General features: G+C 42.2%; 1 protein-coding gene across 3 annotated transcripts in view; it reads right to left on the reverse strand.

The window, feature by feature from the left end:
- UNC5B (unc-5 netrin receptor B) overlaps positions 1–26673 on the reverse strand; it is a 427137-nt gene that overhangs the window by 90974 nt on the left and 309490 nt on the right. For all 3 annotated transcript variants that reach the window (XM_069610733.1, XM_069610732.1, XM_069610731.1), the window contains exons 5-6: positions 15274–15454; positions 10194–10361 (exon numbers count right to left, since the gene is read on the reverse strand). In XM_069610733.1, coding sequence (XP_069466834.1) covers positions 10194–10361; positions 15274–15454 — 349 coding nt within the window. The remainder of the gene's footprint in view (positions 1–10193; positions 10362–15273; positions 15455–26673) is intronic.

Genomic DNA, 26673 nt, shown 5'->3' on the forward strand with positions numbered 1-26673 from the left:
CTATTTTCCTCAAGATTAGGAAAAGATAGATACATTTTAAGTTCTGAAAATGCAAAAAGCAGGCCGTTTCCCTAAAATCGGATGCATAGGATCTGAAATGCGTGTTGCTAATTAACTCACTCGAATCACGAAAACCTAATTGATAATAATAATGTTAACCTTGTAACTAAAATAATATTGCTTAACTCAATCAAACCCGAAGTCAACAATCTTGGCTGCATTTTGGTGAAGCATAGAAATGGTCAGCTCAGGTCATCGGTTATAATGTTTTACATTTGAGAATATTACATGAACACTTTTCTGAGTTTTCACTTGATGTTGAAGCTAAATTATTTGATCAGGTGCCTTGTAAACTGGTATCTAACCCACCTGCAAACAAATCTGATTGGACAATCTAAAAGCTTTGGCAAGATGGGAATTGGAGAATTGTGCTCGTGTTTGGCATAACATTGTGTGCAAACTAAACGCTGAAGTACATCTTTGCGCTAATATGCTTTAACGAGTTATAGTGTTACGCTTTTCCCTTGTAGGCTACCAAGTCCGGCACTAGGCACTTTCGGTCACTCTGATACATTGTGGGGTAATATATTCATTGGGAAGCCCGAGGGAAAGGGTGAGACGTCACCTGCAGTTAGCCGCCCCCTCCTGGAGGTGGGAAGAGTTGCGTGCCCCCTTCACACCTGCTTAAAACTGAGGCGTAAGCGAGGCCGAGAAATATCCGGAGGCAGTCTCCTGCAGTCAGCTGTGGGCCAGACACCGGTAAACTCATTTGGAGTTTGTGAGCATCTGCTCTAAGGAAGGTGATTGCCTTTTTCCATGATTCCTGCAACTCGTGCTGTGCGTGCCAGAAAGAGTTCGGAGTGGAACTCACTGCAGTCCCTTATGATGCTTCTGTATTCTATGATTGACTATGGGGCAGTATTAAGCCAGAGATACATAAGTGCTGGGATAGTTTAAACTACCCAAAGTCAGTTTGAAGGCAAATAAGCTTCGGCAAGGACTTTTAAATGGCGCAGCCCATTGCAATCTGAAGTTAGAGACTGGTAACGTTGGTCAAAGGGAGGCTGAAAGTACTGTTTCCTTTTGCCGTGCTTGTTTGCTATATCTTCGCAGGAGTGGGGGGGGGGGAGTCAGACTATAGGAGCCCTCTTAGCTGTTGGGCGTTCCCCGCTCTTAACTGAATAATCGAACCACAGGACCGTGAAGATTCAGGGCATTTTTAAAGTGCATGTTTATTGCCCACTTGGCATATTGTACACTGAGGTTGTCCTTTTTTTCAGTGTGTTGCTTACCCCTTTTTAGTATGTTATTATGTGCTTAATTTCTGGGTAGTCTATTGCTGCTGTTGAATTTGTCATAATTAGATACTATAATTTTATATATGGTTCCTTTTAAAATGTCTAAGAGAAAAGCTGTTCATTCAATTTCCCCAAAAAAGGGAACTAAGAAATTATATACATTCTTTGAATGCCCTGATAACCGAAATAGAAGGCTTGCTTATCAATACTGATGGGCCCAAACTAAATAAACCACACTCCATGCTGGGAAAAGGAGTAGTCCCAAACTGTATAATAAAGCAGGTGCCCAACGAGATCCTGATGGCAACTGAAACCGATGAGGTTTATATAGGTGGTGGGACCCAAAATGCTGGTAATCAAATGGGCGTCCGCAGGGGGTTAATGCACTGCAGAAAGCCCCCCTGGATAATTATATCACAGAAAACGCAACGGGGCAAGAGGGAAGGAAAAAGCTACACGATTACTGTTTCCTTACCAGGGAAGAAGGGAGGACAAATTATAGAACTGCACCCTTCTAAGAACAGGGAGTCACCTGAGACGTTGGTAAGTACTAGGAAAGACACCTCTTGTGTCCAAGTGATACAATCAGAAGATTAATCAGCTGTAGTTATTGGGCTCATGAGTGAAGTTGAGATATGCATTAATGTGCCAACTGCTAATAGAGTCCAGGTCCTGGGGGAGACCCCATATGCTGACTGCTTTGAGTGAAGCCACACCAACGAAGAAAAAAAACAAGAAAGCGAGTGCGGGACCAGAACCTGTTCAAGGAGATGAGAAAGTGCCTGGGGTGGTAGTAATGCTGAGTGTGGGGCCAATGACTGACAAACTAATGACCCCGATGGATAAAGGGATTAATGTGGATCAAAACCGGGAGGGGATTGACATCCTACGTGAGGAGAGTAAAGTTTTGGCTCTTGCGTTTAAGGCCCTCGAATTGAAAATTAGTAAGTGTCCAACTGTTCATAATACTCGGGAAGATGTAAAACAACATAACCAGCAAGAGAAACTTGAATTATTAAGTGCCCCCATACTGATTGAAGCCCTCTAGGGGCATGAGTAACCCAAATGGTAAGCTAGGTATGCAATCGAAAGGGATGGCTAGGCCGCCCAATCCGTGGGGGACTGATTAAGCAATACGCCTCAAGCAAGGGGGGGGGGGGATTACCACTTCAGGTAAGGCCACAGGGCCCATAGTTATAGGCCAGAGCAAAGCGAAGGGCTTACTCCCCCTAAGAGGGGGGCACTGAAAGCATTTTATTTATGCAGTGAAATGCTCCGGTGTTAAAAAATGGCCGCTGAGGAAGGGAAAACAAAGTCCATTTTCCCTTTCCAGGGTGGCCATTGAAAACAATAAAAAACAGTAAACAAACAAAATGGTCACCATAGAAAGGGAGAAGGGACTACACGTAGACCCTTCTCCCTTTCCATGGCAGCCGAATAGGAAAAAAGTAAACAAAAAAAAGTCTGCCATGGAAAGGAGACAGTCCCTTCTTCCATTCCATGGCGGCCTGTTGCAGATCGGGAGCGGAAGTTTAAATGGCCACCATGGAAAGGGAGAAGGGACTACACGTGGACCATTCTCCCTTTCAATGGTGGCCATTAAAAAAATAGGAAAAAGTAAACAAAAAAAATGTCCACCATGGAAAGGAGAGAAGAGTCCTTTCTTCCTTTCTATGGTGGCCAGCAGCAGATCGGGAGTGGATGTGCTGGAGACAGAAGTGTTTCCAGTGCGTCCAGTCCCAAAGAGGAGAAAAAAAGCAGGTAAGTGGAGGGAAGGGGGGAAATCTGTGGAGGGGGAGGAGAGCAGAGCACTTACCTGAATCCCCGCCATCCGGAGGCTCAGAGCAGGGGAATTACCAGGTGGTTATTCCCCAGTTCCTAGTCTCCTCATTGGCTGGGAGGCTGCTCCCTCCCCTGCCCGGCCAGGTGCTAATGAATATTCCTATCCCTGTAAGAACACAGACTTTCCATCTTATCATGAAGCACAGGATGGACATTGAGCGATTTAGAATGGTCCCTGAATGCCTAGTAGAACTCTGTGTTTGAAGAGTTCCCACTTAGTGACCCTGTATAATGTTATAAGGTTATCAAGGGTGCATATGAAAATTCGAAATCCCTGTTCAATAATTCCTTGCATTATTTCCGTCATGTAAGAGGTTGTGCCTCTATTGTTCGGGATGACCTCACACACAGCATTAGATGTAACATGCCAGGCTCCGAGGAAGATTTCTTGCAGATTTTTGTGAAGAATAGCTTTCTAGTAAATGGGCTTTTATCCATCAAAGCTCGAACATACTATCATCCTGGATCATATATGTCCCACAGAAAGAGGTATCTCAATCAGGGGCATTACTAACACAAGGGCACAAACTAGTAGGAATAGAGAAGACTAGGGAAGATGCTAACTTTCATCTAAGAGGAAGGCAGGTAGTCCAGGCTCATGAGACCCCCACTTCCTCGAACCACATAAGATTGACTTCCTGGAATATAGCAGGGCTAAGAAAACATCTGGCACACCCTTGATGGTGTAACTTCATTTGGGGGTTATTAATAATGTATATGCTTTCAATAAAACTGGGCTATGGAACATGTATATTGTTAGAGCTACCAAGCTATAACAACACCGGCCAACAAAGGTGTCAGAGGAAGACCCTATGGTGGCATGGCTATTTAGTTAGATACAGCTCTTAATCAGCAGGTTACAAGGGGGACTCTCGAGGTCTCCAATTTTTGATAATTTGAGCTCAGGGAGGCCACCATATATTACTCTTTAATCTCTATAATCACCAAAACATCAAGACTAGGCCATGTGACATTGATTTAATCCAAAAATCCACTGATGATTGGGATGGATACAGCCACAATAAAATACATATCATACTCACTGAGGATTTCAACTACAATTGGAGCCTCTGAAAGAGCTGGAGGCATTCTGGAAGGAACAGGATAAGATCTGGGAGATTTCCTTATTGATAGCCTTACACCCACTAAAAATGCATGTGTGTGCACTGGATGCATCCAGGAAATTGTATGGTCTTGAACTCAGAGCATGTAACAGTCATTTTTTGGAGGGGGATCAGGCAGCTAAGAATACCTTTTTTGAAACAGAAAACACATCATTGATTGATTATATATTTGTTTTGTGTAGGGATTGGAGCCTGGTTAAAAAAAGTTTGAAGTTGGGCAGAGGCACAAAAGTGACCACAAGCCGATCTCTAGGACATCTATGAACTCCTTTGAGCAACGACCTATTAAACCAACAGTACGACATGCCCCTGTGTTAACTATAACTGGCCAAACACAAAGGGTGATATTATATGATATGATATGTTATTAGTATCGCGCTCATACACAAGTGTTTCAGTGCACGGCGAGGCAAGGCAGGGCAACAAGGGAGGACAAAACAACGATCTTACTAGGCCCAGTGACATTGAGAATGCACAAGTGCAGGGGAGAACGCGCAAGTGCAGGGGTAAAATGGACTGATTGGAATTTAACTAGTATCAAACCTAGCATCTATCTTTCACTGCTACCCAATTTAGACATTCTGGCAGGGTTAGACATGTCAGACTGTCCAGTCCTGGAGATATTTGACAAGGTGATAACACCCCTCCAACCATTCTTTACATAACCCAGTCGAGTAGTTAAAGCTAAAATGATAAAAAAAAGAAATGGTATGATAAGAACTGCGAGCTAGCAAAAACCCAACTGCTGGCTTGTATAAAGGAGGGCCCCAAGGTAGACAAGGTGAAGCTGCGCGATCATTGGGCTATTTACAAATCTTTATCAAACTACACGAAGGACACGTTTGCTAAGGACAAATGGTGTAGGCTAAAACAGACGGTTTACGAAAAAGACACCCAAACATTTTGATAACTGGCTAGTAGTCGGGGGAGAAGGAGAGAACAAATTAGCCTGTGTCATTACACCTACAGCTTGGAGAGATCCTTTTGTAATTTGTATGGGCCAGGACGGACGATTCTCTTGTGGGATATCTTAACCCACTTCTGCTCTGCCATGCGGCATCGCTGTGTTCTGATGGTGCCAGAAACATCAAAATGGCCGCAAAACCCTTGTGCGCGTCAAAACCTCTGAAAATCGCACTTTGCAAAGCACAAAAAGATGGCTGCCCAATCTGCCATGCATGTTGTCAGTGGTGGAACAGAGATCTCACTCCTGAAACATGTCACTGGGCTCCACAACATGTGAAAATGGAGCACAGAAGGAAAAGCAGTGCTTTGCTAAAGGAAACCCCAAAATCTTGCTTTAAATCCTTTTTTCATTGTTGCTGAAACTGCACAATGTCGGTACAAAACACCCACAAACATCCAAAATTCTTGCTGGGTGCTACAATTCACTTAGTATAAGAAATCATTGTGAACTTACAATGTCCTGAACAGCTGAAAGCATCAAGGGATTTCCACAGCAAAAGGGGCCTGTGTGTGGATCTGTCAAAATCTGGGTGCAGTACCATGGGCCGCCTGAATGCCAACTGGCAGTAGCCTGCAGGATTACACTTTAAACATGTATAAACTAAAATCAAATGTTTGCAATCTAAGAGGCCTGTTATTGAGAGTAACCCATCTTGTAATTGTTTTGATTCCATGGTTTAAAATCTTGAATAAGTATTTAGCTGTGATGTGAAATCACAAGTTTGTTTTAAGCTAAGGAAAAATGCAACAGAATGAACATTTACATTTAAACCTGACTAAAGCAACCAAACTGGATTACCAGCTTTCCTCACAGAGGCAAGGCCTCCTCCTACAGCTCCCTCCACCAGGAAATCACACCAACATGATAATTATAGGGTGGGGGAAGAACCTGGTCTGCAGTGGGGAAGGAAACAATGAACAGCTGCAAAGCAGGAAATACGAGGTGTGAGGACCGTCGTAAATGGACTCTGCCAAGAGCCAACAGGGAGGAGATGCTTCTGGACTGAAGGGTGAGAAAAAGAGGCGGGCCCAAACAGCCATGTGTGGCTGAACATTCACAAAGAAAATTTTGTTTAAAGATATATAAATTGCCACTTAAAATTGTCAAAAACACAAAAGTAACAGAATAGTAAATCTAAATTGTGGTTGCACATTTCAAGAGGCGGCAAAATCGTGTGACATAATTTGGAAGGAAATGGCAGAAAATGTGATTTTACACCAAATGTATTTCTGCTAGAAGTATGAAACTTTATACACTCATGCCCATGTTATACGCGCACACTTGTAGAGATTTGCTGATAAATTGGACATTGTGTTCTGGATGAAAAGGGCAGACACAAGATCCCGCAGCTACGGGGTTTGGAGGAGTAGCTGCTGTACAATATATGTAATCTGTATATGTGGTTGTTATAGAGGTTGCACATGTGTCAATATGTATTGTGTTAAATGTAGATTTTGTGTTCAAGAGGCTAGGGGTGGACTATAAGCCTCATAAACCCACACCATAAAGGTGACACACTGTTTTTCTCCTCCTATCAAGGCAGAGAGGAGATTCTGACCAATCTCTGTCAAAGGGGCGAGCTTAGGCTAAACCAGCACACACACACCCTTTATCATAGCATAAATAGAGACAGCAGAGGGCAGATAAAGGCAGACGGATTCACCTACTATCCGAATGCTGGCAGAGCACCCTGCTGCAGAACTTTACATCTTCCTTGCTCCAGGCTCCAGAAACTTGGCAAAGCAGAACCCATTGCATAGCTGAACCATTTTCAGCTAGGCTTCAATTTCCAGAACCAGAACCAACCCCAAAACCTAAGGGGAAGCATCATTATACAGCTGGGCTGTGCTGTACTGCTTGCCTGCTGAAATAAGTATCATCAGAACCAAGAAGGGCAGATCCAGTCCTGTGCCATACTGTGACCAGAGCGCCTTGCTGATTGCAGATTCAATCCGATGTACCAAGCTGTCTGTCCCAGAACCAGATTCCCTTCCCTGACCAGAATCTTGATGGACCAGAATCCTGATGGTTCCATTAAAAACATATCTAGTGAGTATGTATAGATAGAACGGTGTCACTAGCATATGTACTATCCATAGTCAATCCCTATCTTAAACCCATCCTTTCTTGTATTCAGAGCCTTTGTTGTTAGACATATTTTTGAATTGTCTGAACTCTCCATCCAATCCCTCCTATCTTCCTCCTGTGCTAGTATTGTTAAAACTATCTTTGCGCTGATCTTTTCTCCTCTGAAGAAGGCGGAACCACTGCAGGCAGTCATTCTGATCAAGTGGCTGTGTTCTTGTGTGGTATTCGTTATGTTCATAGTCATCCTCTAGTGTAAGAAATCCTTTTTGTCATTTTAAAAGTGCATTCCTGTTTTTCATTCTTGCACCTGTCTCAAAACACGACCTCCACTAAAACGTCCATAACTTCCTCAGTTTTTTGTGCTAGAAACAACATTTCAACTTCTGCTTGTAGCTAACATCCACAGCTTTAATTCGCTTTAGGGAAATTCTGACACATGTAAAACAGCTTTTGATTGCTTCTGACCTTAATTTTAAGATTTCACATTCTTTCTTAGTATCAAATCATTGCTAGTGTTTGTGTGCAACTCTCCAAAGTGGCTCCCATAATAATTTAAATATATTTCAGCAATTTAAACCCTATTTAGTGTTTTTACCCAATCCATTTTCAAGATAACTTTAAACCCATTCTGACCGCTTGCCAATCAATTCTGTTTTTCTCTCGTGTTGCTGGGGGGAAATTGGGATTGATATTTTGTTTGAATTTTGCCATTCCTGAATACCTGCTCTCTCTCCTCCTATCTCTTTACATTGCCTATTGGGGGTTTGAGGGGTGCGCAGGGGGAACTAGTAGCCATACTGCTATGCGATCTGAACACACACAAAAGTATTATTTCTGTGCTGAATTGTTTTGATCACTATTACTCCTTGTGTATTAAAGAGATTATTTAGTGTTATCACCCCATTGGTGATCATTGTGTACCCATTAAAACACAGTATGATTAAATTGTGAATACAAAAATAAATATTTTCCCCGGTGCTTGAGATTTATAGAGCCAAGCTAAATCAGCTGCCATACATGGATCTAACAATTGAGCTACGCAAACTGTGACAAACTTGCAAGGGCTGAAAAGGCCTTTTTGAAAAGTGTGCTTAGTCGTCCTATTATCTGTCTTAATCCACCCCTTTTCTTAGATCTTGTCCTGAAACCAATTGCTGACGATTTAAATTTGAGACCAGTTTTATACTGGCTCAGGATCTGAGAATCAATATCCCATGTATTAAACTTAGAGGAAGGGAGGTCTTTGCCCTGGTTTACCCATGTAAATGGATACTTGCATCGTCTGAATCTTGATATCCTGTGGAATGACCCTGCATCTATCACTAAGCCAAGTGCAATGACAGTGAACAAGACAGCTGCCAAGTTGTTTGGAAGGAATTTGTTGAATGCATGCTGTAGATTGTCTATAGGACCAACTACATCTCAGGGACGTTAACTGTGATTTAACATTCTTAGTATCGCAAGTATTACTTGCAAATGGAATGATAAGGCACTGATGATTGTCCAGCATGTGGTCTGGGAAACAAAACAATGGCTCATTTTATGTTTTTATGTACTTGTTATAGGATATCTTGAGCCAGATATTTGAGACCATTTCTTAATCCCGTTAATACCCATCACATAGAACAGGCCTTGATCCTGGTTAGCAACACAGAGGATTATGCATAATGTGGCAACATATATGTATAGTGCCTGGCATATAAGATCAAAAATGTGTCAAGCTTCATGATTGCACTTGATGTTATTTTTTTTAAATGTAATAAATGTATCTTGAGTTTATAGGCTTTTTAGGGATGGGGTTGTATGTTTTTAACTTGTTTATTTATCTTTAAAATATTTTATTTTGACAGGATTTGTACATTTGTATGTGAAATTAATTGTATCATCTTAGTCTAATGATTCGTATTGTCTATAATATGTATATTTTGTATGTATGCCAAATGACACCATGTCGAATAACGGCATTATGATAATGATGATTAATTGTGATGGTAAATGTGTGCAAGCCACATTTAAATCTATTTTCATATTTCAAGGCAAGATACTTTACTCTTTATTAACACAAAATTGCACAGCCAGGTTTTTCAGTGTTTTACGTGACAGGAACTGATTTTGCAGCAAGAGAGAAATGGAGAAGTAGGTTTCTCTGTCAGTGTTTCAGATATATGTTTCAGTTATATGTTAAGATGCATCATGGGATTTTTTATATTTTTGCCAGATAATATGGCCTTCTAAACTGAGGGAGGGGTCACTATCATGGGATAATGACCCGCTGCCAAGTTATGTCCTGAGGCGATAATTAGTCCTCCCGAGGTCTATAAGGCTATTAGCACATGATGGTAGAAGTAATACATGTTTTGGAATTTTCTAGAGGTTACGTTAAAAAAATGTACTTTAAGAGTGAATAGGCAAACAGAGTTTGTAAATTAAATGTGGTTTTATTTTGTAGTATTTAAATAACATGGTTGTATTAATAAATTAAGCATTTTAATTGCAACTTGTTTGAACTGAAACTGGTTTAACATGGGCATGCCTTAAGTGGCATGTAAAAGCAAAATGGTTTCTCTATAAGAAAGTGAAAGCATTTTCCAATATTTTCTTTTTCTCTTTCATGTGTTAAATAGCATGTTGCTGGAAAAAAAGGTCCTCCCAGAGAGAAATTGTCTTGTTGAACAAAATCTTGCGTTAAAACAGCATTATTGCTCCCCAGTCTGCTTCTGAAGACAGAATGTTCAGAATGCAGTCAATACCAGTAGTTATTGACTGCACTCTAAACATTCTGATTGGCTGAGAGACGGTCAATAATGATTTCCATGTGCTAATGTGCTTTAATATAATATATACTGTTTGTCTATATTCTGAAATCTAGCTTACCTGGGCACATGGTGGTGCAGGTAAGCTTTTGCAATGGGTGGCCTTCACAAAAGTTACCACCATTCAGAGGAGCAGGGTTGGTGCAGGTCCTAGTTCGCTTTTGCCACCCATTGCCACACCGGTTATTACATGGGGACCATTCGGTCCAGGTGGACCAACCTCCATTCACTAAAAAGGGATTAAAAAAGAGGTTGTGTGTTAGTTTGGTGCACCTTTATCTGTTGGCAGTGCAATCATAAACAACATAGATACTTCTAATTTTATAATCAACTATTCCGACAAGCACTTCTCGAATTTCCACTTACTATAATGCTATTAGAAGCAATATTTCCAGGCAGTTCATTTTAGGGAAGTAAATGAGAGTCTGCACTACTACCACAAATAACAGACACAACATTATATAACCTGATAACTTGATTAAATAGACTCACTTTTCCCAGTAAATATGTATAATAGTAATATTTACCAACTATATAGTGCATAATACAAACTCCATTGTTTATTTACCCTTAAATATTCAGCATTTTCGATTATCTAAGTCAATGTTAGTCACTTAATTAACCTATAAAGTATCAAATGCTATGTCAAAAACACACACACACAAACAATTCCAACTCTTAATTATCCAGGATGCAGTCGTGAAAAGAAATAAGAGGGCCACATAGTACACCTTCATCAGAAACTGAGTTCCTCATGCTATTTAACCAGAAGTGCTGGCTAGTATATGATCCACCACCAATGAGGAGAGGACAATTTTCTTGCCTGTGCTTTTTCATGTGCTAGGTTCAAGCTTTGCTATTCTGGCCTTGTATATAATGATCACAACCTGCCCAAATAGCCTAAAGCAGAGAAGCCCCATCTTAAGTAACATATCCTTTCAAAGTCTCATTTTTTAATACTGTCACACAATTTGCCAAGAGGGTTTTATTCAATATTAACTTCCAATTTGCTTGGAGAGTGTGAACATGGCGAATAGCTATAGTATGGATCATGGGCAATTACAAATTATTTCCTGTAGCATTTTCCTAAAACCTTCCTGCTAATATTTATATTAAAAATGAACTAAAAGTTATACATTCTATGAAAATTCTTCGTAGTGTAGGCTCCTCACCTCACGCAATGTCAGATTTTCAGGACATCCACGATGACTATGCATAAGACGAGAAACATGAGGAATTGTGTATTTCAGCTGTAATTATATGCATATTTGATGGTCATTAACAAAACCAATGAAGAGAATATATTAATGAGCTAACACGCCTTCACCAATCTTTGAGTGGAGGTATTGTTCACAGTCTTTGTGCATTTGGGGTCTAGTTTAAGAGCTGCTATTCTGGACTGATGTTTACCGACTACAGCCAATGTGTCAAGCAAATCTCCCCTGTAAGGTAAAAATAAACTCTGCAGCTAATATTTAATGCAATGCACGTAGTGGCCACAAGTGACCACTTACTGGCAGGGTTGGAGGATCTGCATTGATTTCAAGCAAATTACAGAAAATATGGAAATTCCCTAAAGTGTGCAGTTTGAAATGCTTACTTTGATCAATTATTATTTCGAAGACTATGAGAAATTAGTTTGCAAGTCTTATCCAAATGCACAATGGGTGCTATCTTTGAAGATGTGCATTAGCACCAACAACTGCAAAACAATCCTAATTAAATTGATACAGCTGGACAATTAACTGCTTTGTTTTACCAATGTGGTGCTAAGGAAAAGTGCAATTGGTAGAGCTTTATTTCTCTCTCGGGGGATAATTTCCCATCGTAGAGCCTTCTTACTAATGGAGATAAAGAAACATTACATTTGCGACCTATGACATCAAAGGGATCAAAAGCTGACTTGGGAACAGTCTGGAGTTCGCTAGTAACCTTTTTTCTCTTGTCACGTAAGGGATTAGGTTTGACTGAAACTGCAGCAACGGGGTTGAACACTGTATGTCAATCAGTATGGTACCCGATTAGATCCTAAACGTCCTTTAGTACTGTGGTTCTCATTACTACTTGGCCCTTAGTTTACGACCACCTCCTTAGGTGGTCAAACTGTCCCTCAAGGACTCTGACATTTTGCAGTGTCCCAAAAACTTCTTTCCTGACTCGATGTCTTTCTTGTCTGGGAAGAGTTGTTAGGTTCTCATGTTAGTCTGCCTGGAGTCTGTTACTAAGCATCAATGACCCAATACCTTTAGGTTGTTCAACGGAGGTCAGGTTTCGGACACTACACAAACAGTTGGACAGCAAGGCGCTTCAGCGTTTACCATCATGCTTGGAAAGAGAATAACACAATATTAACGTGGATCAGGGCTTGTGTTTGCCTCCCCTTTGCTCTTACCTCAGATTAACTCTGGCCCTTGACTTGGCCCTTCTGCACTAGTTGTGAAGCCTTCAAGAACTGCACTCCCCCTTAGGCCTCCCTGTAACTACTCCCTTTCCTTCGTTCTTCTACTGATTCCTGTTTGTCCACTTCCTCCTCTCTGTCCCTTTCTCTCCATATTCATGTATTTCCCTCTCCCCTCTTAATTTTCCGATGTTTCTTCTCCCCCTCCCCTTTCTGTCTTTGTTGATGTTTCTCCTACACCTCCTCTTCTCTATCTCCAGATGCTTCATCACCTCCTCCTCCTTTGTATCTGCCTCCACCTTCCTCTAAATATATGCATTCCTAAACTGTGCTTTTCTCTCTCTCTCTCTTGGTGTGCCTTCTACTTTGCTCCTTCCTCAGATGTTTATTGACCTCATATTCTGCCCCTCTTTCCAGATATTTCACCTCCTCCTCCTTCACTGTGTCTGTTCCTTCTTCACATCTCCTCCCTCCTTCTCTAGTTATGTCACCTCCTTCCCGGTATGCTCTATATCTACTGCCACCTCTTCACCCCTCCTCTTCCTCTCTCTCATGATGGTGCATCTCTTGTCGTTATTCTCCATCTATATGTGCCACCTCTTCCTCCTGTATACGTTATCTTCCTTACTCCGAACAGACTCACCTCTCTAACAGTCTCCTAACTTCTATACGCCTCCCAGAATTATTCCTCCATTGTTATAGTCTACAGGGGATTATATATGGATTACGGAGTAGGACATGTGGGGCAGCTGTTTTCTGATATGGAGTGAGGTTCTTGATTGTTGAAGAGCTAAGCAAACAACAACTTCACCCTGTGCCTGTGTGTTCCCTTCAGTGCTGAAGTGCCCAGGGGCACTGAGGACCATTTAGGTGTAAGGGCTTTCTGCCATTTGGGAGTCAGGCAGGACTTAATTTATGGCTCTTGCTCCCTCCATCTCAGTGGCTGTGAGCTTCTGTGGCCCATTAACTGAGATTCTGCACCTGTCTTTGGCTGTCCTACGGTATTCACTAAGGGCAACATACAACTCAAAGAGCCTGTGATCAAGGGCTTGCGTGCCTGATTTTCCAAAATGCAATATATTTCTCCGTTTGCCTATCAGTTAAATTCCAGGGCCATGATGTGGTTCTTGAGAGCCCTGTGAGGAACCTTACGTATGAAACTACGTAAGGGATGGTGACCCCAGTGGTGTTCTAGTTATAATGACTATGGGTCAGCATCACACAGCCTTTTACCCCAGGGTCTATCAGTCACCATCCTAAGAATGTGGGGTTAGTGTGAAGTAGCCTTGCAAGTGTCATGGTTACCCTTCCCTTCCATCCTATTTGTCAGTGAGTATTAGTTAAAAATTGTGACACCATTGAGGAAGCTATTTCTTGCTGCACCTCATCATCTGAGCTGCTTGAATGAGAAGGAGTTAATTTTGAAAACAATCAGACTTCGAGCCATCTCTGACCTTGAGTTGATTTTCCTCTATTGTAGGTGAGATAACAGAGGAAACAGGGAAAATAATGTTCTGCTGCCCTGGCTCTTCTCCATCGCATTTCTACTAATGCATCAACAAAGTACTGGGCATGATTAACAAAGATTTGCCCTCGAGCAAATGAGATACCAATGAGCTCCCCTGAGTTAGACCTTCTGGCTTATACTCAATTAAGATAGGATAAAACAATGGCAAACCTGATGGTGCTTGCAGCAGCTTTCGATGTTCATGTGAAAATGTGATTCACAATGATTTGTTCAGCAGCATCTTAAAGATGCTCCAGCCATTTCCTGATGTTGTTCAGTTTTGGACTTTAGATGCAAGATGGAGATGCTGATGGACACTTCCTCATTTGTGCTAGCACAAACATTTGAGAATCAGGCCCAATGTTTTTAAAGATTCTAGGTGGAGATTATTCCTAAAAGCAGTTATTCATTGTGTTAATCCCATGTGTCATTTTTGTGATTTCTCCAGTAACTTTGTGAACATGCACAAATCATTTCTGCTGACTTGTTTGTCCATCTTCTGTATGTATGCTATATTTTCATTGCCTTAATACAGACCGTAATGCCTTGGTATGCTCTGTCATACTCTAAAGAAAAATAGCTAATAAGTAGCTCTGCTGTGTCAGTCGTTGATACGTTTTTCTCTTTATGTGTATTTATGTATAGAAGACTTTCCTCCGTCATTGTAGTCCATTCAGTACACTGACTAGTAAACCGTTCACAGATTTTCCCAGGTCTATTATTATACTATCGATGCATGCAGGATGCTGGGTATGGATGGCTAGCATTTGGCCAAGGGCCCTTTTGGGTCCAGTGTTTGGCTTCTCGGGATCCTCTGACTATCCACTCTGAGAAAGAAAGTCCTAATCATAATCTGTAATCAAGTCTGGAATGGAAATAGTCTTTCTTGTATAGATTCATAATTAGACTCTCAACTACAACACACCTCTACCTTACAGGATACTTAAGTACTATACATCCTGCATATTCCAGTACAAGCCACATCCCCACAAAATAAAGAGTCCCAATCCAAAGACTGCAGCATGGTTGATTGGTCTGGCTGAAGAGTCAGGGGGTGCCCAGGAGACCAGTGGTGCATCTCAGATAGCCTAGCAGTTTAGAAATCTATGTTTGATTCTGTGTCCCAATGCATACCTATTCCGTTGCGAAATATTACACCAATCACTGTTTTGCATGTCTGAAACATGTCATTAATAATATGCTAGTTTACAAGCTGTCAAATCTCTGCATAGTTACCAAATACGGTGACAGTTGCTGTGGTGCTCCTGCGTTTGGCTACAATGTTTTTTGCCACACAGGTGTAGTTGGCGGTGTCTGATAGCCGGGCCTGCTTGATGATTAAGTTGTGGTCAATGGTGATGAGGAAATTGGTGTCCTGAACGGGATTCAGAACATCCTCATTCTTTAGCCACTCTACCTAATTGAGGAGAAATAGAGGATTATTGTTAAGGATAGATCAGATATGGGTAACAGTGAAAACAGAGCAGAGCAAGCAAATCCATGGGAAGAGATAATTTAGAGAGAACTAAAAATGTGATTGAAAGCATAGGATGTATTACTGATAAACAATACTTCAGAGTAGGAGTGGTATGCTGAGGCTTTAGAGAAACAGTGCCTTACAAATAGTCATGTGTTAATTTATTCAGAGTGCATGGTATATCATTATAGGAGTACAGCTCACAACCAGAGGAGATGGCAAGATTAAAAAACAAAACAGGTGGTTTGGTTTAATTGCTAAAGTAGGTGGTCTGCCACCTTTAGCTCTCCAGATAGTTTTGTTTGAAATTACTATCAGCCCTAACCAGCATAGTCAATGGTGAGGGATCATGTGAGTCTTAGTCCAAGACCTCTGGAGAACCACAGGTTGCAGATCCCTGGGCTGAAGCAAGGGGTTTGTATTAAATAAATAACACCTAACATTGAGGTGCCTGAAGTCCAATTCTGGTAGAGCAGGTTCCGTATCCCATGGGAGGCCCACAACTAGAACTCTTTGAAATATGGCAATTTGGTGTTTAGACATTGAGTTAGAGGAGTTTCTTAGTAATATCTTTTTTTGTAAAGTACTCCCTGCACAGTGAGTGCAAATGTCCAGTCTGTGGCAGAAGCATACATCTTGTTTTCAATTTTTGTGGTAGTCTTTTTATCCCAAAAAGCCAGATTAACATTAGCTGTGCAAGATTTCAGAAACATCTTTCAAAGTATCAATTCTTATTGATGAGGAGGGGATGTGGAAGGCATTGAAGTCATTCATAATGTTGTGGAATATGAAGGAAGAGGACACATTTGTTTTGGTTTCATCTTCTTTGCTCCTCAGATGATGATAGCTGAGCAGGCTAAGTGGGAGAGGAGTAGACATAAATCAGAATACTTGTTTTTTCTTGCAAATTGTTCACAAATATAGTTGCAGGGAAATGGCCATCCTCGCCACACCATTGTAAGTGTGAATTTACAAATTGACCAGGAATGGGCAGAAACAAACCGTGCAGAATCAGAGAGCTGGGACGATAAGGTCCAATTGGCTTTACCAGTAGATGCTGCCTGGTGTAGATCAGTAGCAGACCAAACCCAGGCGAGCTAATTTTGCAAAAGGTTTGTATGATCTGTAGTAGTGAGCCACAGGATAACTGCCCAATTGGTGCACTGATTAATTCCTGGTAATTACTCCTCTTGCTGTTCCTCAGTTTCCAAAATATGTGACGAGGAAGTGTCTTAGTGACCAAATGGCCAAGTGAATTCAAAATCCTAAATTGCAATCCAGGCTTACCCATTCGTCCACATTGTGTGATCATGAGCGATCACTTTATGTACTTGCATCTCAGTTCCATTATCTTCCAAACCTGAGATGGACAATAATTGAGCTAAGCAGCCAGCAGTATCAATGGATAACAACACATGTCATTGTAATGGGTTATTTATAACACGCTTAATACCCAGAGCTTTCTAAGTGCAGACCCGGGGATCTAACCTGTGTCGCTTCGCATCGTCTTGCTACCAAGACGAGAATGTTGCTCCTGAGCTATCCTCCCGAGACAACAGTATAGTATATTACAGCTATACTGTAATTGAGGTGTCATTTGGGCATGTTGCTCTTTTTTTCTCGCCTAAAAGTGTTGTTACATTGACACATATTGTCACAATGTTGGCACCAAAATCTGAAGCTGCCCTATATAGAGCCTTGAGAGACATTGGGCCTCATTACGACCCTGGCGGAGAGGGTTTTACGCCGGCGTAGTGCATGGCGTACCTCTCCGCCTGACTACGAGTTTCCGTAGCGCCATGGTGATTTTTACGCCTGCTTTTTGCAGGCGGAAAAATCCATGGCGCTACGGGACTTGTTGTTAATTACGCCACCGTAATTTACGGTGGCATAATTAACGCCTTCCCCACTCCCATTATACCCTATGGGGCAAAAATGGGAATGGGGAAGGGTAAATGGGGATTGGGGACTTACCGCTCCGCCAAGGTCGGCATGGGGCGGTAAGTCCGCCAACCACCATGGCGGAGTTGGCAGCTTAGCGCCATGGACCATGGTGCAAATTGCACCATGGTTCTCCGCCAGGGTCGTAATGAGGCCCATTGTGTACATTTCGTCTCTAGGTGTCTCCTTGACATTCAACAGGGTTCATCAAGCCTAAACATGCATGCACTGTCCAGAATGCATGCAGGCATCTTGTTTTGAAACTAGGTTTATATGCACTCAGGCATACTTTATTGCCACATTGTTGCTGGACTAGAGGTTAAAACATTCTCCTGGGAAGCAAGAATCCTGCAAGAGCTGAGCGTTTGAGCCTTCCTACCAATGACGTTCTATTATCATATTTTAAGTTTCACAGTCCATTATTAATAATTATTAGTGTTTCGCTCTGTGTTCTGTGGTGAGCTTGGGTCATAATGGCCCGCTAACTGAAGTTAAGATAGGCCTCAGAGAAGTTAGGGGCTCAATGAGGGTTTAGGGCTTCTAACACCAAAGCTCACCGCAGCACACACGGCTTAATGCTACTAGAGTCTGGCTTGTATCGCTGGATGCTAAGCGTATTTTCCAGTTAAAGAAGATCTTCCCTTAGATGCAAGGGTGCACATGATAGAGCATTCATCCATCCATCCAAGGGAAGATCTGCTCACAAATGATGGCTGCCATGAATACGGAAAGGAGGCTTGGGAGTGAGTCCCTTCTCATTTACCATGGCAGTATTTTGTGGGAGGAGAGAGTGAAAGGAAGAATGCAGGTCTGGTGCCATGGGGGGGATGGGAGAGGGGCATGTTGTAAAGTAGAGGAAGGTAGCTGGGTTGCAGTGTGGCAGGGTGGTGCAAGACCACCGAGGTAGGAGAAGGGAGCCCAGCACATGGGGGAGCAGCATTCAACTGCCCCAGAATGATGGGGGCTTGTGCTAGGGGATTTAACCTGGCATTCCAGGTTACTGATTGGTTGGAACCCAGCAAAAGATGCTAACATTCCTTATGCACGACACAGATCTCTAGAGATCTTAAGAGTACAGTGCGTGATGAAAAACACAGTACAGTAGTCACTGACTATGCACAAAGCACCAAAAACTGATACCGTTTTCTGAGAACAGTATTTTCTATCAGGAGATGATTTTCAAAATGCATTTTGAGAAGCCAAGTTTCCTAATCCTAATATTCACTGGAAATAAAATACACTTTCTGATATAGATACATGGTCACTTTCTCAACTACACACACCTCTACCATACAGAATAGTTACGTGGTGTAAATTCTCTTAACCGCACAACACAAGTCCCCTCCCAAATAACATAGTATTATTGTTGGGTCTTTGTGAAGAGCCAGAGGATGCCCAGTAGTCTTGGTGGTCTATTTTACACAGCTTTGCATTTTCTGAAATATTTTCCCTTACTCCATTCCCCAATACAAAGTTATTCCAAAGTTACATTCTAGGACTTGCAGCTCTTCATTTATAATGGGAAAATCAGGAGTGGCACATGTTGCTGAACAAGTAAATACAGAAAGGAATTGATCACGTTGACATGTAATATATGATGTGTAAGGATAAGACGGGCTGTTGTTCTGGTTAAAGTTCAATAACTTCCCAATCTCTACAGTTAATTTCTTTACCCCCCCACCACCCCCCACACACACGCATTTTTACTCAGTTCCACCTAGCAATACGGTGCCCAGAGGCTGCTTGTTTGTACTTAAAACAGATCACACCAGATCAGCATGTGCCAAGTGCCATCACATCTCTGATTTCATTTGCCAAAGGCATTTTATTATTTTGACCCTGTTGAATAATAACAATAAATTGCAATAAAGCCTCCCCAGCTTAACAGATGCAGGGATTCAGAGAGAGCTCTGACCTTTCCCAAAAGTAAAGCACAAGCCTAACGCTGTCTGGAGTCCTTGATTGTACACAGTTTAAGACGTAAAATGCCATTTTTGAAACTCATCCAATAATTACCTATTATTTTAAACATTGTGCTCATCTTCTTCTTATGTTCTGCCTTTTAATAAAAACAATTCTTAAAATGACTCTGGAGCATTTGTTGCCAAGGAGTTCTGCTGTCGGGAGTGCTGGAAGTAGCCCTTGCATCGGTCACAGTACGTCCCAACATTCAAACCCGCCGGCTATATTCCTATTTGTTGTTTTCAAATTTCTTTTTTGTCATAGCGAATATTTCAAAGCAATTGTCCAATGTTTGATTTATGGCAGGAGTCTGCAACCTTTGGCTTTCCAGATGTTGTGCACTACAGCTCCTATGAGTTCTAGACAGCATAGTGAATGGTGAGGTCCATGGGAGTTGTAGACAAGAACACATAGAGAGCTAAAAGTTGCAGACCCCTGATTTATTGTATTCATTTATAGTGGTTCATTATTATTCTACCTCCCTCGGCAAAATAAAACATTGCATTTATTTTTTAAAGTGGTTCACCAGCTGAGTGGCTCAAACCCAACTCTAAAAGCGGATTGATTTTTTCAGAAGTTCAGTGTTCAGTGTCTGATCCCAGGGGTGTTGCTAGGTCTGGACAAGACCAGGAGCTACGCTGATGTCGGAACTGTCGGGATAGGGGGCTACCTAGCCTTTTGGTTGTAGCTCCTGAGATTCTATCCGGGTCTGCAACCAAAAGACCAGGGGCTATAGCCCCCTTAGCCCCTCCCCCCCAGCAACGCCTCTGTCCGATCCTATACACTGACAACACTCTGGATGGAAGCACATTCCTGTGTATATAAGCACACAAATTCACGGCACAGGACATGCCTATCCATGTTGTGTGCAAGCCCAAACTACTGCACTGAATGCGGCCATGCCACATCTTCACTGCACATTCTGTGAAGGGATGTGTCGGAGTTCAGCTGTTCTTGTTTGCATTGGTAAAGTGGTTAAACACAGCATGGTATGTCATTACATACCAGTGTCGCATTTACTCCCTACACTGCAAGACAATACATAATGCAAAATGTTCCATGTGGCTAAATATGATCATTTGGTTTGAATATAGTGCCACAATGTGAAGAGAGTGGACGAGAGTGTGGGGGGACCTGGGGGGAGGGGGTACATTTCGTTTTCATATGCGTATCAACGATTGTAGAAAAACATTTAAAGCCTGCGGGGACGCAGGGTACTGTATTACAGCAAATATTACAGATGTCAATGACACATACTGTATATTACACGGAATATCACAGTGCCTCCCAGTAGAATAGGAATCCATTTGAAAACACGAATTCAAATATTTTGCATGAATTCCATGGATACTGCAGGTGTAAGTGAATTAAGCGTTTGGGCATTCTCCCACTGGCTCCAGACTACAAATGGTTAACCTCATAGATCGGTGCATCCAGAAAGCTGAACAGGTGTTGAGGTTAAGTGTGTTATTAGATGTCAAAATAACAGATCCATGGCCCAAAATAAACAATTTTGCTGAATAATGAAAGCAGGCTGCCGTAATGGGATCACATTCATCACTATGCTAATGCTTCTGCGAGGATGGGGCTACGTCAGCGCCCGGCTGGCATGGTAATGTACCTGGCAAACAGCTCCTACCAAGACACTAAAGCAGTGACACGAGTGGGGGCTACAGGGGGGGGGGGCTACATCTTCCTCGACAGCAGCATATGTTTCAAAAGGTAATGGGCCAAAATGTCGCCCTCACAATTACCATGGCCGAAAATGGCGACTTTTTATTTAACCCCCTTAGACCGCATTTATATGTGGGGGGTATATGATATACATAATATTAATATGGGGGGGGTGGCTGCGATGTCTTCCCGCGCATATATATCTGGTGTAAAAGGGGTTTTAAAAAAAAGTCGGCATTGTTAGTGAGCTTAACATGGGCATGTTTCCGAATTCTCTTTATTCAGCCCATTCATGAGCCACAGACCTTTCAGTGATCTTCCCTGCCACACCGAGTGTAGGATGCCTACACAACCCAAATGGTATGTTAAAGAGTTTTTTTAAACAGCGCCCTGGTCACAATTTGCCACAAACTGCTGTTCTGCTAGGCTTTATTTGTTTGTCGGTAGATCAAATTGTTTTATTGCAAGAAACAATACCATAGCCAATATAAAATATGTTATTAAATGACTTCAAAAATAGAATCATGCAATACAATGTAACCCATCTAAAATAAATGCACAAAGCACAGTTGTAATAAAGTGTCATGCAAGAAGGCCCTTGCGTTGAATTTTCAAGGCAGCAAAAAGAAACTGAGCAGTGGCAACCCGAAATACCAGTGAGTCCACATTCTGGCAGAGCACATGGCAGACTGACAAACCCTCACCTCCCATGAGCGAAAAGGCTGCTCGGCTCGAAGAAGAAACTTTGAGAGCAAAACAATAGAAAATGCATCACGGGTTCCTTACTCATTTGATCACAGTGGCCACCCCACGCAAACAGATGCCTCCCTTCCAAGATGGTGTAATAGTAGCCAGCGAAAGAACCCCTAGCCTTGATATGAAGAGATGGACTCAAGAAAGAGAGGCAGAGAGAACCGCAGATAGATAATAAGGCGATGATAAGCAAGTGGGCACCTCCTAACAGAAACCAATAGCACATGTTCTCTCATGCCCCAAAAACTGCGCTAAACAATAACCACCACATCTGCAGGGAGTGAGGCAGGAGATTCCAAGAAGGCCTGCAACTGTGAGAGCTAACAGACACCAGAGTATTGTCCATCATTTTCCCAGTGCCGGTACTTTACTAAACGTTGCCTTATAGACTGCATCATAAGGGCTCAGGTAAAGGTGAACCTAATAAAGGAGTGTCCTATAGTCCTACTTATCTGTAACGCCAGATCCAACTGCAGAAAACAGGGCTACTAAAGGGAGCTCAGTTAAATGGCAGAAGACATGTTTATGAAAAGTAACATGGGAGGCGACTTTGCTGCACCTCCTGATTTCTGCGCTGTATCAAGTCCACGCTTGAGCATCTTGAACTGCAAGAAACACTGAGTCGGCCATGGACATCATGGAGGAGAAGCAGCGGTGCCAACTTGCTACCCCTGAGCACCAGCTTGTTTCCCCAGGACACTGCTTGCAACGCATGTGCCATAGTCAATAACTGCAGGGTTAAGGACCAGGCACCCAGTGAAGATAAAACTGATTTTCAGACTAGGGTTTGCATTGAGACAGCACAATTAAAGGAAGTGCAAATGAACATGTTGCTATCACACGTTATTTTTAAGTTATTTGCTCAAAATTAATCGCAGGTCAGGGTTCAAATTCAGATTAGATAAACCAGGAGATACCTCTGGTGAACGAGGAGTCAGTATATAGCATCCCCAAACCTAAACTCCACATAAAATGCACATTGGCCTTTTGGTGAATTGACATTCCTCAGCACAATCAGCCATGCAGCTGCAATATCATCAGCGCTGTAGGCAATGAAGCACAGTGTCATGGAGCACCTGCTGCACCTGCTGCTCTGTGCCAGTGTTCAACAAGCAGGGATTGGAGACCCCAGAAGTGTGACTGCAATAGCAGACTGTATCGACCCTAATGTGTACCTACAGTCCATTGCAAGTAGATTCTGTGTGCCTTTGTGCAACTACGTTAAGAGCACCAGGGACCATGGGTTGCCGCACTCTCCATCTTTGTTATCGGTGCACTAGCAGCCAGTTGGTGGAAACTTGTAAAAAGGCCTGTGCTCGTGGTGCCTATTGTGTGTGTCCAGAGAGAATTGTTGTAGTTTTCACTCATTCGGCGCCTGTGCGGTTTAGTATGCTGGGATTTACCCCATTGCCTTCTCGGCACCTGAATCATGCAATTCCACAAGGTTTGTGATATTCATTTCTTCCTATCTTTTATTGTCTCGAATTCATCAATTGATGATATAACAGGTGGTGCCAACACGTGTTTCGACCTAACAGGTCTTCTTCTAGGCTGGTAGGTAAGATAGAGGGATTGTCCTGGTTCCTGCTTGTTGCAGGTAGGTCAGTTAGTTACTGGGTAGTGGTAATAGCAAGGGCTCAGTCCGCCCAGTGCCGGGTTTAGCAGAGGTCAATACCTCTTGTGTTGTATCTTTCTGCCTCCGGGTTCAGGTGCAACAAGCTCTAGAGGAAGCAGATGTCAATTAAACTAGACGTCAGTAGGCACTGATTTGCAAAGAATGTTGTGAGCCAAACCAATTTCCCGTGCTGCCAATGCTAGGCTTATGATTTTATATTCTGTGCATTTAAACAAACTGTTGTGTATTACAGAGTGTATACTTTCAATATGTTTCTGTCAGACTAATATTTCCCAAACATTTTGATCACACTGAAATCGACTAACATTCTAGTACATTCTTCATCTGTAGTCTTTGGTAGATCAACACATACTTAATGCTAAAAGTCCTCTTACAATATTATACAAAAGCATCAACTACATAGTTGTCCAGAATGACATTGAAACGCCCGCAGTGAGGAAAGGGCGCCCTCTGCCGTTTCAATGCTATTATTTAGCTTAGAACTCAGAAAAAGCACCCGTTCACATACCCATATTTATTTTAGGCAAAAAGACTTAACAATATCATCATTTAAAAAATGATGGACCTTTAGCGATTATCCCACTTTGTGGTCCCTGCCCATTTATCTCCCCTGAGAGTTATGAAGAAGGTTAAAAAGTAGTCTCTAATTGGTCAACGTGTACAAACCATTAGGTGATCCGTGGCTTTATCTGCGCGGGATAGAACAGGTTTCACCATGCCCTTGCTGCCATTGCGTCACAAAAGTCTAATGAGGTCCAGAAAGGTCACTGTACATTGATATTCCAAATCACTGTGGAAATGTGAGCTCTGTACCAATTTCATGCCTGTTGGATCAGAAAGAACTGAAAATACACCATACGATGTGACCTCTGGGCTAGAGGACATCTCCTTACACCCCAATCTCATCAAGAAAAATGAACTCCTTGCAGTCATAAAATATAACTACCATTGAGCTTCAGCAACAGACAAAAAGGTGCTGGTGGAAGATCTTTTAAATGCATATTGGCACAATCATAGTGTGGATTGGCTGAAACTGGATTTGAGTTAAAAACTATGCAACAATTAAATGAAAACTTCACGTTTACTATTGAGCCAGGTTGGATCAATTTGTCTATCCCTGTCCAACAGCACTGGGAGCCAGATTAACACCCGTTGTTGTATGGTGGATTATTTAAATGAACAAATAAATAACATACTAAAAAATACCTCCAGAAGGCACCTACACAATTCCAAGCTGAAAAAAGAATAAGAGGAGAAACACAAAAAAATGAACAGAAGCCACAGAGAAATGTCGCCTGCATTAACCACCAACACAATTCAAAACAGATGGCTTTGTAAGAATTTTGTCTGCTGGTTTTTATGTTGCTCTTTTTTCAATCACATTAAAAACTGAAAAAGAGAAACAGAAAATCAGCTGAAGCAACAGAGACAAGTCACCTACAAAAGTCAAAGCTGAAAAACACCAAGAGGAAATATAACAAAAGCACCAAGTTGTGACTGCAAATCTTGAAATTGAAGAAAGAGAAATAGGGGAAATATAAAAGAAGCAAATGCACAAGAGACATTTCACCTATAAAATCCAAAATTGAAAAAAGAAGGAAATAGGAAAAATAAAACACAGCAGAGAAAACTTGCCTATAAATGTTGCCTATTCTTGAGGCCACCGGTTGGGTTGCATCTATCAGATAAAACATCCACTCACATTTGGGAGGGGCATGTGTTTGCCAAAATAAAACACATGCATCGCCCAAAGGCGAGGTAGCCGAAGAGTATCTCTAGTTAATTTCCGAAGTGCTATAATTCTTCCCCGTCTTAGGGGTCTGATTTCATCACCCAAGTCTGTCTCCCTTTCCTCTTTGCTAATCCGATGCTCGCTCATGCTTCAGGGCGTGTATCGATATCTCTGCTTTGACCTTTGTGCTGTCTGTCAGACAACCTTACAATCTTTCTCAAGGCCCTTCTTCATCCCTCTTCCCCCAGACAACAAATAGGTAGATGTTACCTTGTTGACTGACTATTAATGGCTACCTTCTTAGCACTTCCACTAACCTTCTACATGGTTCTTTGTTCGTCACCTTCTCCAACCTATCCTCCTTGCACATCCCTTAGGTCTATATCTTCAGTATCTCCTTCTTTCTCTATCTCTTCACCTCCTTCACTCTTCTGGGTTCACTCTCCTCACTCCTGCCCTGCTCTTTCTGTTCTCTGACTTAGTCTCTTTTCTTATCTTTCTCTGAACTCTTCTGCTTTCCTTGATGTTACACCTCTCCAATTAGATCGCTCTTCTCCACATCATTATTCATCTCTCCTCTTAATGTTTCCTCCAACCTCTGTACTATATCCTCCTCAATCTTCTCTTTCTCCAAATGCTGTACTTTCCTCTTCTCATTAACAGTCTTCGCCAAGATCTCTTGTCCTTAAGTTCCTGCAGCCTCAGATCTCTTTGCACCTCCACCTGGTTCCCTATCTTGCACTACACCTCCACCTCCAAAATCTCCATCAGCTCCCTTCTACCCCCACCTGCTCACTCAGCATTTCCACTTATTCCTGCATCCTCGGCTCTTTTCACACTGTTTCATCTTCCTGCAACTTGCTTTTTCCACATCTCTTCCTCCTCTTGCACCTTCAGCTCTCAGTACACCACCCCCTGTGACTTCAGCTCTTTTTACACCTCCTCCTTAAGTTCTTTCTACATCTTTGCCTCACATTGTGACTCTGCTACTCCGAACATCCACATTCACTATTTCTTTCCATGGACTTTTAGAGACCCCTCCCCTCCACACACCCCCGTACTAAGGTCTATGACCTACATTCATGACATGCTGGCTTTCCTGCCAGCTTGGAACTCTCTCTCAGTCACACGCAGTGAAGGTTGAACCCAGATTTTGCAAAGGAGCAGTAGCATGCCATTTTCTCTGTGGCTTCTGTGCCACTCAGGAACTGCATGCATCCGTGGGAATAAAAACACCTACAAATTAAAGGTGTTAATCCTTACCTTCTCACTGTCGAAACCTACCTTCTTTGAGAACAAATGGATGCAGGGCATGGTGGTTTCTTTGCTTCACATATGGAATGATTTAAAGACCCAGTAGCAGGAGTAGAACTAATGTGATAGTCCCCTGCACATAAAAACCTTACACCCCATATCATGTAGTGGGTGGTGCAGCATGGTAACCCCCTCCCTGCACACTGA

This window comes from Ambystoma mexicanum, chromosome 8 (genome assembly GCF_040938575.1).
Source record: "Ambystoma mexicanum isolate Mex_15411 chromosome 8, UKY_AmexF1_1, whole genome shotgun sequence".
NCBI classification, from domain to species: Eukaryota; Metazoa; Chordata; class Amphibia; order Caudata; family Ambystomatidae; genus Ambystoma; species Ambystoma mexicanum.